We start from the raw sequence: 17360 nt of genomic DNA, 5'->3' as shown, positions 1-17360 counted from the left end.
TATCCTCACCAGATGATGCAAATATTTCATTTTTTAAAAACAGCTTCAACACCATTCACACTGCAAAAACAAAATCTTAACAAATATTTTTGTACATTTGCAATAAGACAAAACAAACTTGCAAGTAAATTTTAAGCAAAAAAATTGCTTGCTTGAAATCAGTAATTTCTTAATACTAATAAAAATGTGCTTGTCCCGCTGGCAGATTTTAATTTTTATATGAAAAATGTTTTGTTACAAGTAATAATCTGCCAGTGTATCTAGTACTTTTTAAAATCAATATTAAGGAATTATTAACCTATTACAAGCTCCTATGTCTTGAAGAAAGTTCCTTTTAAGTTAATTTTGTCTTTTTCAAGTGTACTAAAATATTTCCACTAGAAACTATACCAAAAATACTTGGTAAGATTTTGTGTTTTTGCAGTGCAGAAGTGAAAACCAGCAAAACAGATCATAAATTATGTTGAAATAAAACAAAATACAGTTTTGTTTTTGTTTTTGGCTAATAGCTTAGCCATATTTCAACAACATATGCTGGAAAAATAAAAATAATTCTGGATGTGAGAAGCTGTGGAAAAAAGTGACAATATAAATATGTTTATTAAGATTTCATCAGCTCTTAAATATCATACAGACATTCACTCCAACACTTTAAATGTGTTTTTTGTTTGTTGACATAGCGTGACTAGTCAGATGTGCTAATGGTCCTCAGTTCTTATCAGCAGGAATCACGTGTAAAAGGTCGTCTCCAGGAATCCTGGATGCTTAAAAACAGACAGCAGAATTCATTTTTTCAGCTAAAATGTGAAAAACTTCAGGGAAAACTGTTTCATCCATAAGAAAATGCAGCTATTTCAGTGGCTTACTTCAGAAATCAGGAATAATTTAGAGTTCTCCTCCTTAAAAAGGAGGTAATGGGTCAGTCCGTGCAGCAGGGGGCGCTGCTGGCTCCATCAGGATGAGATTGGCTCGTAGATGCTGCCGAGATCTGCAGGTGAGGAAGAGACGCCCGGGCCGTCGTGAGGGGATTCGGCCCCCTGAGGGACCACGCTGTCCCCGGCCGGGGCCACGGCCCGGTCGGTGCTGATCCGCTCCACGATGCTGGACAGGCAGTCCAAGCTGGAAATGAGCGACGACTTGCTGCTGCTGCTGCAACCTGCACGCAGGAAATTGTACAAAATCAGTTTGTTACATTTTCAGTTGATGCAGATCTCTCACACTGCACTGCGTCTAACAAACCAAACTTTTGAAAAATCGGTTCCCCTCCTCGCCTGTGGGGGCGCTGCATCAAGGACCACTCAACAAAAACGACACGAAAACCTCTGAACATGTTCATGTCTTTGTCTCTGAAGAAGACACTGAGCGCAACTTCCTTCTTCGCACAATTTAAACAAAAATGGAGCAGCGTCTCATTTGTCCTGCTAGCGCTTGGCTAACGCATTTGTTTGGTTGCATTTACCCATAATGCCTTGCTCTACAATCCGGGAAAGCAGTCAGTCTTTCTCCACGTCCTTCTACTCACAGGACCAGACACTCATCCTGACCGCTGCACGCTTAGCTTCAGGTCAAAGGTCATGATTTTAAAAATAAAACCGCATCACCTCCAAACAGCATCAAAATCAGACAGAAAAAAAATCTTCAGTGAGCTTCAGCAAAGTGAGTCCAGTGTCAGTAATTTATTGTTTTTAATGTTTTGTTATCAAATTAAATTTACTTTTTTTTCTTTGAAATTGGATTTTGTTTGCATTCTAATGTCTAAAATGACACTAAATCACTGAAATAACAGATTTATTGAGAAATCTCAGAGGATCTGTTTGTTACAATTACATTGAAGAAAAACCTCATCCAGAAATAACACGAATAAATGAAGAAATGCATAAATGATAAAAAAAAAACTTCTGTATGACAAAGGATTTTAAAAACTACAAGTACTCACCATCTGCCCTTTGTTTTCCACAGGAAGTATTTCCGTTTTCACTGCTGGCCGAACACGGAGAGATGAAATCCATCTGGAAACATAAAATCATCTGATAAGGTACTTAAATTTATTTTATTCACTGATAAATTACCACAAAATAAAATGGAAAAACAAAAATGAACCCAATTTTTAATCTTTAAAATGCAATTTGCTGACTCACTTCACATTTCCAACACCTGGAAAAGGTGAAATAATCCCTCTAGACTTTATGTCCATCAACAAAAAATAATTTTAATGAAACCTTAAACTTTTTTTTTTTAGAACAAGAAATTTTAGCTAAACTGATGAACGTGAGTTAGAGATTATATTTAAAAACAACTTGGTGTGCAGAAAAAGTTATTAAAGGTATTTTTGTCCAGGTTCAGGTGTAAATATCTTGATGCATTTTAAATAAGACTAAACTAACTTAGTAGCTTTTCAGAAAGATTGAAGCTTGTTGTAAGTCAATAATTCCTTAATATTGATTTTCAAAAATAATTTGAGTTTTTTATTCATAACAATATTTTGTGAAAAAACTCTGCCAGTGGAACTACTACTTTTTTTCAATCAATATTAATTATTAATATTGTACTATCACAGTGTTTTTCAAAGTGGAGACCGCTGGAGGGCGCTAGTGAGCTTCAGAAAGTTGGAAGATGATTTAAAACAAAAAGGGAAACTAAAAAAAAATTAAATACATTTTTAAATCATAAATGCAATTATTTTTACATAAATATGACCTGTTTTCGGACATTATTAAAAAATATAAGTCAAAACTAACTAATAATTAGATAGAAATATCCTTTATTTCAGGTAAACCCTGTTAGAGGCAAATTTGATTGGCTGACAATCAAATTTTTAAGCTGCTTCGCTTTTTAAGCCAAAAATGAGCAAATGAATCTCAGCTGTGCAGGACTGTACTAACAAAACTAAAAACTAACAAGACTAAATAAAACTTAAGAGATTAATTTAAAATCCGACATATTTTCTTATCAAAAGACAGAAAGAGTTTATCTGGTTCACTGCAAAAACACACAAAATCTTACCAAGTATTTTTTTTTCTATTTTATAATCCAAATATCACACTTGGAAGATAAAACTAACCAGCATATAGGAGCTTGTTTTAAATAAACAATTCCTTAATATTGATGAAAAAGCACCAGTTCTTATTGTTTCACTTTTAACAATAACTTTTATAAGTGAAATAATCTGGTAATTTAACTAGTGTTTTTTCGTCAATATTAAGGAAACTTTTACCTAAAACAAGCGCCCATATTTTGCTGAAAAGTTACTTGAAATAAGAAAAAACTATCTTGCAACTGTACTAAGATATTTGCACTAGAAGTTAAACCTACTTGGTAATATTTTGTTTTTACAGTGTAATACATTCAACATCATTGGCAGCCGAAATCAGAAGGTATGAAGCAGCATTTATGCAAAATGAATGTAAGTGAAAAAGTAAAACTCTGTGTTTTTTTTGCATATTTTGGGGCATTATTAATGGTGGGGAAAGCTTGTGACAGACAGTCTCACTTATAATATGGGAAAAATGTCTTTAAGTGAGATATTCAGCCAGTGCTACCAGTACTTTTTAATAAATGTTAAGAAATTGTTCACATAAAACAGGATCCTAAATCTTGCGGAAAAGTTACTTGTAAGTTAGTTTTAAAATCAGAAGATATGAAGCAGCATTAAATAAAATCTAAATAAAAGTGAGAAAAAATATAAAAATTCAATGTTTCTTTACATATTACATCTGCATTAGAAAGTGGACCAATAAAAACACCTTTGTGTTTTTGCAGTGCGTGTTGTTCCATTCTGCAGACACCATTCATCAAAACTAATCACAGGAGCCCAAAATAATCTCTGGTTCCATTCCTCACATTTCATGAGGCAGCACATGGACCGTTCAGCTGTCGCGGCCTCACCGTGCTGTCGGAGCAGCTGGACTGGGGGCTGGAGGAGTCTGACTCGCCGCCATAGCGCTCCAGCTGCGGGTAGAAGCCCTCGCCGCCGTCGCTCTGGCCGGCCCGCAGCAGCGCCTGCAGGGACTCGATGTAGCTGATGGCGTTCCGCAGGATCTCCACCTTGGGCAGCCGCTGGTTGGGGTTGGAGGCCGTGCAGCGCTTCAGCGTCTCGAACGCGTCGTTCACCTTACTGAGGCGCCGTCTCTCCCGCATCGTCGCCGCTTTCCTCCTGTCGGCGTGCGTGGTCTTCCTCTTGCAGGCCTTGCAGGCCCACAGCAGGCAGTGGCCCCCCTGGTGGAGGCCCCCGGGGGCCCGCACGTGCTGGTCCTCCTCCTCCGCTGTTGGCACGTGGTGATGGACATGATCCTCCGACTTCAGCAGGCCGCCGTGCGTCAGCCGTGCGTCCAGGTCATCGAAAAAGTTCAGGTCACTGGTGTTGAAGCAGGGGTCATAGAGGTCATCAGCCGACGAGAGAGGGAAGGGAAAGTCTGACAAATCCATTGACGACCGCAGAACAAAATAAAAATCACAAACTCTTCTGAGATCAAAACCTCAAATATCAGACGCAGAGAGAAAATGTCACAGATTGGTCGAATCTGAGCTGACAGGGAGTTTAAAGGGCCAGTCTGTGTAACTTCACTCCTTTGGTGTGGCCTGCCTTTATAAAGCAGACAGTGTGGAGGCGGACCAGCAACACCAGTGACCAATGAGTGTGTGTAGGTGTGTACTGTGTGGCTGTGTGTGATCAATGCAGAGAAACAGGAAGCAGGTTCAAATTCACAAATCACTGTCGAAACATTTCGCTGAGTGAAAAGACTCTGCAGCTCTGCTGGTCTTTATGCCAGACCTCCAGCATTTTCTTACCAGCTGGTTGCAGAACATTATAGGTGAACCTATTATGTAACAGGTTAGGATGGATCTATGGGCGAAACAAAACATGTTCATTTTGGGTTTTTGCTCAAAATCCACTCAGAATGTTTTAGAGCCTCTGTCACTTTAATTCCAAATGAGCTGGCCACGCATCTTTGAAAAGCATTAGTAGAGCCTCCTGCACAACAAACAAGAATGCAGCAAGTTGTTTCTGGGTGGAAAGTCAAAAACATAATCAATTACATTTACTTGAGTAACGTTTTGAAACAAAATGTAGGAGTATTCTTACTACACTGTACTTTTTATAATAAAGTATTTCTACTTACTTGAGTAAAATTTCAAGATTTTCAACCCAATGAATGAAAAACAACCATGTTTTAAACAAAAGTCCACCAGACACACACACCTGTAGCTTGTAGGAAACGGATTTGGAATTATAATTTTTTTTGCCAGATTTCATTTATTTTTTGTTATTTCTGTGAATTATTGACATTTTTGTCCTTAAAATACCTAAATTTCTACTTCACTTTATATTTTGCTCCATCTGATGATGTAATTTTTTTAATATGAAATGATTGATAATTTGATCAGTTTACTCACTTGAACAGAATTTTTACCAAATATTTTTTTTACTCTGAAGTAATTTTATATACAATTACTTTTAGTCCTACTTTTATTAGAATACAATTTTTGGGGGTTATTTAATCACCTCTGGTCATAAACAAAACATCTGGTGAGCAAAACCAGCTGACCAAGTGTGCTGGAGCTGAACTTGGGTTGCTATGTAACGTCGCAGTGCCTGTCAAGTGTAACTGAAGGTTTTTGAAACGGCTCATTTCGATGCTGTAAGTAAAAATAAACAATCATGATCTAACTTTACGATAGCGATTGATTTCTCAATATAAGTCAGAGAGGAAAATGTGCAGCAGCTTGTTTCGTCCAAAAAAACCCCAAAAAACAAGCAACGGGAAAAATTTGGCATTAAAATCTTGAATGTTTATGAAATGTAATTCTTTTTCCATTCAAATCGTTGCTGCACCAACCATCTCTGAGTTTCTGCGAGTTGCACATTGCTCCGTTTTCCTGTTTGCTGTCAGCAGCTCTAACTTTCCTCTGGAACGGGCCCAGTAACAGGATCCAGATCCTCCCATCATCAGTGGCTGAAATGAATCTGGAGCAGCATTTCTGGGAAGGTGAGGAACATGCATGTGTTTGTGCATCACGATTCCCCAGTTCAACAATCCTTCATTCATTAGGAAAAACAAACGGCCGGCCAGAAACAACCTGAGAGGGAAACCCTGATAAACTGTTGATTTTTTACACCAGCATTTTACATTTTGGCAACTTTCTCAGTCGAACTGCAGCCTGTGGAAAAACTGGAAAAACTTTCTGCATTTTTAATTGATAGAATTTTTGTTTTTGTCAGTTAAATTGTTGTATCCTTCATGTTTTTTTCTGCAGAAAAAAAAAAATGTGCCCCTTTTTAAAAATCAGGGAGTAAATGTATCTCTCAAGTGTTAACAGAGCACTGATGTCCTTGACTTAGATTACATTTTCTGCCTGAATTATTAAAATTTCAAGAAAATGTATGATGTGGCAATTGACAAAAAAATTGTCTAAAATGTAATTCTTTGATATCTAAAGAAAGAAAAAAAATTATTTCACCTGATGTTATTTATTGTTTCTTATATAAATTAGCATTTTTATTAATAAAATACCTCAATTTTCACATGATTTTATATTTTGCTCCATTTGACTTTTTTAATTTTTAGATATTAAATGATTGATAATTTGATCCATTACTCAGTACTTGAGCGGACATTTCCAAATACTTTTTTACTCGAGCAATTTCTTGTACAGCTACTTTTTAGTTTTTCTTGATTGAAAATATGTTGAAGTTGTTCTACTTTTACTTGTAGTTTTTGGGTAAATAGAGCAGATCACTGGTCAGGATCTGACATCTCTCTACTTTGGTGATTCATGGCTCCAGTTTTTTAAATCTGGAAGATGAAAGCATGACAGTAAACAAAAAGCAGTAAATATAACCTGACTTCAGATCAGCGTGAGCATCATTTTCTTGCGCTGCTTGCTTAATGCATCCTCTGCACTTATAATACCAAGAATGTGACTCATTCAGTTACACAACATGCACAGCATTAGCAGGGTGAGGCCGTTAAAAAGAATGACCCACTTGAGCAACTCACGTATTTACAACTGACTGCAACTGTAGCATAACAAAACGGCCTATGAAACATTTTCAGGGCAATTTTTCTTAGGCAACCTTCACAATGCAACCGGAAGTGACGCATATTAGATTTTTTATTCTTTTTTCCCCATTGCTTTAATGCGACCCAGGCCACCTGGATAAACGACACGCAGCTGAAGATTTCAAATTAGAAATGTGTGTCGCATTCATCCGACCTGAACGTCATTGACACTCAACAAAACGTCACTATTCTGCGTCCTGATAATCGCAAGCGGGAAGAAAAGCAAAAATCGTAGCGCCTTTAATGAAGATTAAGTCGCTAATGAGCTAGCTCCTGTCATTAGCATTCATGTTTACTTCCGCAAACACGGAGCGCTTCTTCTTCTTTTTCTTCTTCGTTTTCTTATTCTTCTTCTTGTTTGTGGCGGTTAGCTAAACGCTGAGCACGCTCGCTAGGTGTGACGTTTCTGCGCCATCTGCGCATGCGGGACAAATTCAGGTCATTCACTGGAACGTTAGTTCACGTTTGGAAATGTGGACGAACACGCAAAAGAAAAACAAAAATCTAATTCACAAAAAATAAATCAGAATTAAGCGTTAAGGGCCGACAGTGTAAACTTTACTTTCTTCAGTTAAATGCAACCAATGACAGAGTTAGCTTGGTGTGCTCCTGCTAATGCTAAATATGCTAACAGGTTTAAGCTAATGGTGAAACACCATTAAACCAGTAAAAGTTGGTTTTAAATGATAATGAGTTATCACAGTAACAGGAAGTGTTATTTTTAGGTTAGCTCTGGGAAACAGTTATGCTAACCTATTAACCTCCTTCACTGGAAAAACAAAATGTTTCTGTCTAGTTTCTGGTGCAAATATATTAATTCAGCTGAAATGACACGAAAATAACCTACAAGTAACTTCTCAGCAAAACACTGGAGCTTGTTTTAAGTTATTAAATTCCTTAATATTGATTGTAAAGAAATGAAATAATCTACTGGCAGATTATAATTTGAAGTTTTTCATCAATAGAAAATAATTATTGACTTCAAACAAGCACTTGTGCTGTAAAGTTACTTGTAAGTTAGTTTTGTCTGATTTCAAGTGTTTCATATATTTGCACTGGAGACTAAAAATACCTTACAATGCAGTGTCTCTTCATTGTTCAATTGTTGTCCAATAATCACAGCTGTTGTCAGCAGAATGAAGCAGACTCACCATCTGTGGTTTCAGTTCTGCTGACGCTGTAGATATAAAAATATTTCAGATGTAAAGCATGTTTATCTGTACAGCACGATTAGGACAAAAATGAAACAAAACGAGCAACAACAAAAACCATTGCAGTGATAAACTAAAGGAAAACACCATAAACTGTAGTCTATGACTTTCCAGTTGTTATTAATCAAAGGAAACTAAACAGTTCTTTGTTTAGTTTTTAAAATGTGTTTTAGGTTCTTCAGTGTTTCAGCATCTTTTCAGTTTTCTAAAAGTTCGTTCCAGAATAGAGGAGCATAAAAACTGCATCTCCAATTTAAATTAACTTTAGGGTTTCATGACACTGCAAAACCACAAAATATTACCAAGTATATTTAGTCTACTTTTTAGTGCAAATATCTCAGTACACCTGAAATAAAAAAGTGATTTTTCAGCATTATACAGCAGCTTATTTTATGCCGATTATTCATTAAAATGGATGAAAAAGTATTAGTTTCACTGGAAGATTATTTCACTAATAATATGGGGAAAAATGTCTTGTAATAAGTGAAATATTGCGCCAGTGGAACTAGTACTTTTTAAACTTAATATCAACAAATTGCTTATTTAAAACAAGCTCTTGTATAAAAAGTTACTTGTAAGTTATTTGTTCCTTATTTCAAGTGTACAGAGATATTTGCACTAGCAAAAATACTAAAAATACTTAGGCTTTTGTTTTTTTGCAGTTCATAATTTGCCTCCAAACAAAAGACAAAAACACTAATAGAAATGTAAATATTTTTTCCTCCACACAAAAAACATTTTAATTCTTTTTTAATAACTGCGTTTACACCTAAACCTGAAACGTTACCAGTATATATCCAAACTTAGCTGAACATAATTACGAGAAACATAATCCTACATCAGTCAATTTGCTCTAAATGAAGTTGCGTAGATACAGTCTGCAATCTGTGTGGAGCGAATCTTCCCAGATATCACACCCCACATGTTTGAGCAGCGTTGTAGAATTAGGGAGAAGTGAGATAATCAGTGACAAACACTAGAAAAAATTACACCAGATTTGACTCACTGAAGTTTTTATAACCCAGAAATGGGATTTCAGGTTTTCTTCCAGAGTCTTGTTTGGTTTTTCAAAGTGACAATAAACATAAAACAAAAGCATTTAAGAATAAAACATCCTTATATAAAGCAAAATCTGGTATTTCATTTAACTTAAAGGAACCACAGAAACATGTTCTTATCAAAATAAAACATTAAGATAGAATTTAACTTTGTTACTTTTGTAGAGATGTTTTTATTTTCCGCTTTTATTTGTCCTAAAACACTAATTTAGTTAATTAATTTAATTTGAGCTTTAGAAACAAACTGAGATCCATCATTTTAATGTTCATCAAAATGGGGTTGCATAGAGTAACTATTAACTCAATCCTACTACAGACCAGATGTTACATGATGGAAAAAGAAATATTGCAGCATCAGATACGAATAGTTAACTAACAGTTTTGTATTTAATTTTCCTTGGTCTTTACTATTATTACTATTATCACTATTATTACTATTATTATTATTATTATTATTATTATTATTATTATTGGCTACTAACGAGTTGACTTGAAACTAATCAAAAATATTTTTTCTGATTGGTTAAGAGCAGAAGAATTATTGGAATTGAATAAATTTTTGTTTAGCTTTTACTTTATCCAGTTACTATCTAAAAAATTAACTCCCTTTACCTCAGATTAATTTTAAGCATTGTTAAGAAGTTACAATGATGTTCTTAGAAACACATCATGAGCTAACATAAGCAACCAGCTAATGCACTCAAGCACTTCATACTGCAAAACCAAAAATATCTTATTACACAAACAAATTTACAAGTAACTTTTCAGCAAGAATATTCCTTAATATTGATGAAAATGTACTAAGTACTGGCAGATTAGTTCACTTGTAATATATTTCCCCATGTTATAAATGCATTAAATATAATATAATTATTATAACCCATAATAATCATGTGCATAATGATGTTAAAAAAGTTCGTCTTTTTTCTTGCCTGCATTCATGTTTGCAGTTGCAGCAAAGTTTGAGAGAGCTTTGCAGATCTGCTGAAATGATACCGCAGCTCGCCCTCTTCCAGAAGGGTACGCTGTCTTACATTTCATGAGCTGCTAATTTAACGGAAAGCCTCCCCATGAAGCTGCAAGACGTTTCGGGTGTGAGCTATTCGCTTCCATGCTGCAACTTTATCTGTCTGAAACCATTTGAAGTGAAGGAAAAAACTCATCGGTACAAGACAAGAAATTCAAAAAATTTTTCAAAGTTCAATTTTCTCGCATGTTTTTTCAAATGTTTGAAGGAATTATCCCAGACGAAATTCAGAGTTTGAACCAAATTTTACAAAACGATATTGCAATGGGACCACAAATAAATATACCTAACATAATCTAAATAAATGTGTATTTTGGTGCAGCCCACTGCAAAACACAAAGTCTCAACAAGTGTTTTTGTCTAGTTTCTTGTACAAATAGCTTAAAACACTTAATGTAAACAACTAACTTTTGAGTAAGTTTTCAGCAGCACATAGGAGATTGTTTTACGTCAATAATTTTCTTATTATTGATGGAAAAGTACCATATACATATATCTTAAATATGGCTTTAAAAAAGCTCTCAGTTACACCAGGTGTTTGCTAATTGCCAGCTAGTCTTGAAGGAGCTGAGTGGCGGAGGAGCTGCGACTTGAAGGCTGAGCTTGGTCCACCCAGCCGTTTTACAGCTGGATGGCTGCCATGGAGATTAAAGGGTTTCTCAAACATAAATGAAAGAATCAAAGCAGGTTTTTGATGAGAGAAAAACATTAAAACATAATTAAAAATAAAGCTAAAAAAAGTTGATTTTACATGATAGAAACTTTCTAGAAATGTTTGAGTAAAGTGCGAGTCTGAGAACAGTTTTTAGAGTCCAGAATAGCTAAATCAGACCCACTCGCTCCCACCAGCCGAGAGCGCGGGTGTGTGTGTGTGTGTGTGTGTGTGTGCCTTTGTGGGTGTGTGTGTGTGTGTGTGTTCCTGCAGCTGCTCCAGGCTCATCAAACTGACAGCTGGTTTCCACTGAAGTCACTGAGAGCCTGAACCCACCGGGCATTTCTCACTGGCTCGGTTTACCGAGTTTTCAGAATGCGACCGGTATTAATGGAAATCTCTGCGCTGATGACACAAATCCCAAAATATTTACAGGATCTCAGTTTTCAGAATTATTCAAACAGAAACCAGAGTGAGGTTATTTTCTAAACATCTCTGTTTTTCCTTCATTCATTTAAACATAATGACTTTCTAAACCGTCTCATGTTGGTTGGATCTGAAAAATATGAGAAACTAGAAAATTAAATATCAGATATTTTTGAACAATAGTGTCATGCTTCTGAAATGCTTATTTTAATGGACTCAATAGTTGGTTGGGGCTCCTTTTGCAAGATACCAGACTTTTTCCATCCATTAAATTGTCAGTTCTCATTAGATAATCGTCAACATTACAAGAAATAAAAGTATGAAATATTTTACTATATTTTAATCTATGTATGAGTTTTATTTTAAGAAACAAGTGACAAAGAATATTGAAACTTGTTAGGATGTTAAATTTTTAGATGGACCTGTATTTTCTACTGTTCTTGATTGTACGACCAGTGTGATGCAAAAAAAGGAGTATCTATTGCAGTTTTGCGAAATAAACCAATTTTGGTACGGCTGCAAAAAAAGAAAAATTTAAATGGTTTTTCTAAATTGTTGTTTCTGAGTGAATTTTTTTCTAAATGTCAAATTGTGCAAATAAATGCATCAAGTGTTTCCATACTCATCAAAATTTGTTTATTTCGCAAAACTGAAACGAAAACCTTTTTCTGTATCACAGGAGTCACATGATCAACAACCGGATGTTGCCACTGGAAAAAACCACAAAGAAGAAAACAACAGGAAGTAATTGGAGGATTTCCATGTTTTTAATGATTTATCACATGAACAAACTCATTTCACCTCTTATTTTAATTACATTTCTTATTTAACATAACCATCACAATTGAGAAATTGTTTATCTCAACATTGGTCCAGTCAAAGTCCAGATGCTCCAAATTCCTCCACAATGACTTGAGCGACTGATCAGTTTAGTAATCACGCGGAAACAATCTGCGTAACGCCGGACGCAACGGGTGCCAATCGCTGGTTTGTTGCTCAGCATTAAAAAAAGATTATGACTTCATCCAGAAATCCCAGCAGCACCAGAACGAAGGGGCGACCCAGTCACAGTGGAACCAGTCTGATTCGGATCTTAATGCCTGTAAGAGCCCCCTTGGGCTTCACATTTGTTTTGTTGCTGCAGATGTTGCCGTGGCGTCACTCAGCATGGAGCTTCATGGCTGCTGACGTCAAAGTGCCTGGTTCGGGCCGCGGTCCAAACGGCTCAGTTGTCAGCCGTTAAAGCAGCAGCTGTGTCACTGCGAACTTCATGGCATCCGTTCGGGTCAGATGATCACTGTGTGCGCACGTCTGGTCGGTTCGGGCAGCGGGTCGGTCTGAGACCAGGACGGAAGCGGCGCCATCTTTAAACTGCTGCTGTATGGCAAGCCGTTTGAACATAAAATGGGTTTCGCCAAAGTTAACTCTCCAGATTATCTGAAATATATGTATTTTAGGGCCACGTCAAGAAATAAAAAAAATTCAACAAGAATAAAGTAATAGTATTGTGGGAATTAAGTCATAAAATTACAAGAATAAAGTCGTAATGTTACGGTCACAAGATTACTGGGATAAAGTCATGTTACAAGAATACAGTCATAAAATTAGGAAGAGTTGAAATAATATGAAAATGAAGTAATACTATTTGAAATAAAGGATAACATGAGAATACATCATAAAATTAAGGAATAAAGTTGTAGAATTGCAATAATAAAGGAATATTACAACTTTATTCCTCTAATACTATCCCTTTATTTTCCAAATGTTATAACTGGCCTGACATTATGACATTCTTGTACAAATTTGTTCTCATAATTTCTTTTTGTCTAGTTTTTTAGCGTGGCTGTAAAACTCCATCATAGTTTATAACTAGACATCTTAGGAAATTATATCTCAAATTACATTCTGACTGATTTTAATGATGTAAGATCTACCATTGAGTTGGATGGAACCTTTAATTCAAGATATCTGTAGTTAATACTGATCATCTGAAACATATTTCAGATTTAGACAAACTATGATTAGTCATTAAGTCCATTTAAGGTATTTCACATTTTGTTCCGACTTATTCCTCCATAAACTGCAGAATAATCACAACACAAATACTGAGTGTCCAAAAGATTTATTGAAAAGTCAAATGTACATCTGTATGATACAAATCCTCTTTAACTTAAAACTATCCAGGAATCTGTTGGTCACAAACATTTAAAAAACAAATCTTGCTGTTTCTTCTCCTTTTGGGTCGAATGTGTCTTACAGGACAGAACTTCTGCGTTCTAGCAAACTCCAATAAATAAATAAAGTGCTCCACAAACAGCTGGATTTCAGTCAGTTAATGATGATTACAGAAAATAAAATCCACATCACAGAATATACATTTTATGCCAACCTTTCTAAAAGAGAGAGAGAGAGAAATCTAGTTTATGCACTGCAAAGGATTTCAAGAGCACTTAAAATTAGTTATTTACAAAAGACAACAGGCAACATTTTGGGTCAAATAAAAAATGAAAGATGGTCAAATCTGAGCTGGGAGGAACAAAAACGCCTCTTTTCTCACAGTTCTTATGAAACTATCAGAGACAGAGATGGCAGGATGCTCTTTAAAGATTTTCCTAATTGGCACGTCAGAGAGGTGGGAACAGAGCAACGCAACAGGAACCAACAAGATATTAATCAGATATTTAAATATCTCTGTGTTTTAGTTCCACCAGCAAAATTGGTTATTTGAAAACCGACAGAAAGTGAAGATTTAATAAGTTTTAACTGGTCACAATGAAATAATTCCATGAAATTGAGAATATCAGTTGGAGTTATTTCTCTATTTTCAGTTAATCTTAGAATTTTGATTATTTAGTTTATTTTTATTTGCTTATATTCCAGTTGATTTAAAATTTGATTTTTTTTTTAAAATTTTTGTTATTTAGAGTAAGTCTATGGCTCGTAATTCACTTAACTGGTTAATTAATTTCAGTTTGTGACGTTTTTCCTGGTATGAATATGTAGGTTTTAGCTCATGATGCTGTGGGGGGTCAATGTTTCAGCCAGTCAGTCACAGAACAGGTGCAGGAATCAGAGGAGAAGCAGCAGAATCCTGTGACGCCTGAATGTGGAATAAAGAAACAAATAACTGAATTTTTGACCTTTTTTTTATCTTTCTGTTCTCAGTAAGCCAGAAACTGACAGTGCATCAGGTGACTATTTGATTTGGATTTTGCTTTAAATCTTACGTTTTTTGACTTTAGGACAAATAGTGGCTACATCAGTGCTATTATTGTGTGGATCCTGGTTGCATCTGCTTCTCTGCTCCACAGCTCCACCTCCCTGCCAGCAGAGGTACTACACATACTTACTGAGACCAGCCTCCTCCCAGCACCTCGCAGTGGTGTTATTCACAGTCCCAACGCCAAGCTGTCCTCTCCATGAGCACCTGCAGGCCTCACACTCCTGGTCCAGGTGAGGCCTGGGCTGCAGAAGGTGAGTGTTTGTGCCTAGGACCACTGGCAGGAGCAGTCGGTGGGCTCCTGGATGCTGTAGCTGACCCAGGTTGCGTTGCTGCTGCAGTAGAGCTGCACGGAGCGCCGCTGCAGCCCCGTCTCCCTGCAGCACTTGCAGAAGCGAGCGTAGGTGTTGATGTTGTAGTTGTAGATGCTGGCGGAGGGACATTTTCCGTCGCAGGACACGATGTTCACCTGCAGGAAGCGGGCGGAGACGTCGGCATGGATACAGAAAATTATTTAAATCTGAGTAGATATTTACAGTAAACTAAAACAAACGAAATAACAAAAACTGAAAACATTTTTGTTATTTGGACTAAATAAAAACTTGAGTCCCAAGAACGAAAGAAGAATGGATGGATGGATGGATGGAATGAAAAAGTAATTTTTGGTCGTATTTCCTGCGTGAACATAGTGTTAGCCTGTTAGCGCCTGTTAGCCGTTAGCGCCGGTTAGCGCCTGTTAGCCGGTTAGTATCTGTTAGCCTGTTAGTGCCTGTTAGCCAGTTAGCGCCTGTTAGCCGTTAGCGCCTGTTAGCCGTTAGCGCCGGTTAGCGCCTGTTAGCCGGTTAGCACCAGTTAGCGCAGCCGGTTAGTATCTGTTAGCCGGTTAGCGCCAGTTAGCTATAGCAGCAGATCCTCACCGGCCGGTTGCTGCGGCAGTCGTTCTTCCTGATCGTCATCCTCACCGTCACTTTCTGACACGACTTCCCGTCTTCTTTACCTGTTCAAAGTCAACCGAACAGAAATCTGTTGCAATAAAGATTAAAATAAAATCAGAAGTTAAATCCTCAGATTAAATAGCACAGGAGAGGAGGATTATGGGTAAGAAAAAGGGAAATGAAAAGCTTGATAGTGTAACATTGGTTTGAAAGTCAAATTGGAGGAAAAAAGAAGAAAATGTTCAGAAGCAGAACTGATCTGTCATGCAGTTATACCAGAAAAAAGATTTAAATGATTTGGATGCAATTTCACCATATTTGACAATAATTAAGTTCAATTTTAAATAAAAAAAACACCAACCCACACATGATGTGCAACTTGAGAGGGTTTGTGTGGCATTTCAGCTTGAAGAGATTTCAGTGACTTTTTCCTTCCAGACAATTTTCCATCATTTTAATGTTTTCTGTTTGACATAAATTAAACTTTACTAAACCTTCAATTACCACAATTCATGTAAAGTTACGCCTAAAATTATTAACTTTGATTCAAATAAGTTGGGAACATCTATGTACATGCAGGAAGCAGGGTAGTTTTTCAAAATAAAATGTCACACACAGCAGCTTTAGTTTCTCACAAAGGTTTTTTTTCTTCCTAAACTTTAGCTTGATGATCTGAAACATAACTTAGAAAAAAAAAAAAAAGAAATCTCCCACCATTGTTCCCAAATCGTCACATACTTGTTTTTTTCTCTCAATATTTTTCAATAAATCAGGTAAAACTCCAGATCATGCTGATATTTAAATATTTTGAATAAAAAGACAAACTCTTTTTTTTTCTTGCTGCCTGAAGTTAAATCAGAATAAATGTTTTTTTTATTTTTGCTTGATTGAAATTATCAACATTATTTCTATTCACCAAAAGCCAGAAAACATTTTCAAATTGTCAGTTTGAAATACTGTTTTCTCTGTTACTCACCAAATATACATAAACTTTTACAAACAAAATGATAAAAATAAAGTTCTTGCATATAAAATAATTCTGGTGATCCTGACTGAAGACGAAAATGATCTGATTTGAGTTCAGACAGTGATAAATGTGTTTTTATTCAGCTTTGAATGTAAATGTTTTCAGCTCCGGTCCGATTGGTTGGAAATTGGCTTCCAAGTCCCAGCTGGACTTTATTCACTAATTAACTTACAAATTAATCGCACACTTTTCAGATGTTTATATGCAAAAGTATTTGAGTCCAAGCTGAAGTGGTAAAAACAAGATGCAAAGAGTGGATGGATATTAAATTTCTGTTTTTTAAAGGGGAATTGTTACATAAAATCTATTTTTTTAAAATTCCTCATTAATTTGATTTGATTCTTTCATGCATGTTTGAGAAATATTGTAATCTCCTTGGCAACCATTCAGTTAGCCCCACCTTTGAGGACAAAGCTCCTCCCCCTCTCTGCTCCTTCAGACTAGCCAGCAGCAATTAGCAAACACCTGGTGGAACTGCTGAGTTCATTAAAGGAGCTACTTCCCAGTGAACCGCTGGTAAACGTTAAAGGGCTAGTAGAGAAGCCATGTTGGGACGATGGTACTACAGAAAGAGCAGGAGCTTCTTAAAGAGACAGAGGCCCAATTTCAACGCTTTAAAGTAGGAAGTTAAAACTTTTTAAAGCCATATGGGATATATGCAGCAGATTTTATAACAACTGATTGTGAAACAAAATGGCACTATGTATCATTTTTAATTTAAGCCATAAATTGAAACCCTGTTG

The 17360-nt window shown here is 36.2% G+C and overlaps 2 protein-coding genes across 3 annotated transcripts in view; both read right to left on the bottom strand.

Moving 5' to 3' along the window:
- Positions 1-581: 581 nt before the first annotated feature.
- On the bottom strand, positions 582-4541 carry LOC129363975 (myoblast determination protein 1 homolog). 2 transcript variants are annotated; one of them, XR_008606371.1, is made up of 4 exons: positions 3886-4541; positions 1937-2009; positions 867-1156; positions 582-764 (listed from the first exon to the last, which is right to left on the bottom strand). XR_008606371.1 is itself a non-coding variant. In XM_055036326.1 (3 exons), the coding sequence occupies exons 1-3, from the start codon at positions 4423-4425 to the stop codon at positions 954-956; spliced, it is 816 nt and encodes a 271-aa protein (XP_054892301.1). In that variant the 5' UTR covers positions 4426-4541; the 3' UTR covers positions 582-953. The 2 variants fall into 2 exon arrangements, 1 of the variants encoding a protein (XP_054892301.1); XM_055036326.1 differs by having other exon boundaries at positions 582-1156.
- A 10266-nt stretch (positions 4542-14807) lies between these two features.
- The window catches only part of LOC129364358 (otogelin-like), a 53614-nt gene continuing 51061 nt past the window's right edge, over positions 14808-17360 (bottom strand). Inside the window, 2 exon segments of the mRNA XM_055036935.1 lie at positions 14808-15124; positions 15573-15652. Of these exon segments, the coding sequence (XP_054892910.1) occupies positions 14924-15124; positions 15573-15652 (281 nt within the window). The 3' untranslated portion in view covers positions 14808-14923.

The sequence above is a fragment of the Poeciliopsis prolifica genome, unplaced genomic scaffold, assembly GCF_027474105.1.
Source record: "Poeciliopsis prolifica strain line A6 unplaced genomic scaffold, Auburn_PproV2 SCAFFOLD011, whole genome shotgun sequence".
NCBI lineage: Eukaryota > Metazoa > Chordata > Actinopteri > Cyprinodontiformes > Poeciliidae > Poeciliopsis > Poeciliopsis prolifica.
The sequence above is the reverse complement of the archived record's forward strand: the minus strand, read 5'-3'. Positions and strand labels throughout refer to the sequence as shown.

Coding starts and splice junctions, on each gene's coding strand:
- LOC129363975 (XM_055036326.1), bottom strand. CDS start 4,425: ATGGATTTGTCAGACTTTCCCTTCCCTCTCTCGTCGGCTGATGACCTC. Junction 2,010..3,885: donor CCAGCTGCTCCGACAGCACG/GTGAGGCCGCGA, acceptor TTATGTTTCCAG/ATGGATTTCATCTCTCCGTG. Junction 1,157..1,936: donor TGGAAAACAAAGGGCAGATG/GTGAGTACTTGT, acceptor TCCTGCGTGCAG/GTTGCAGCAGCAGCAGCAAG.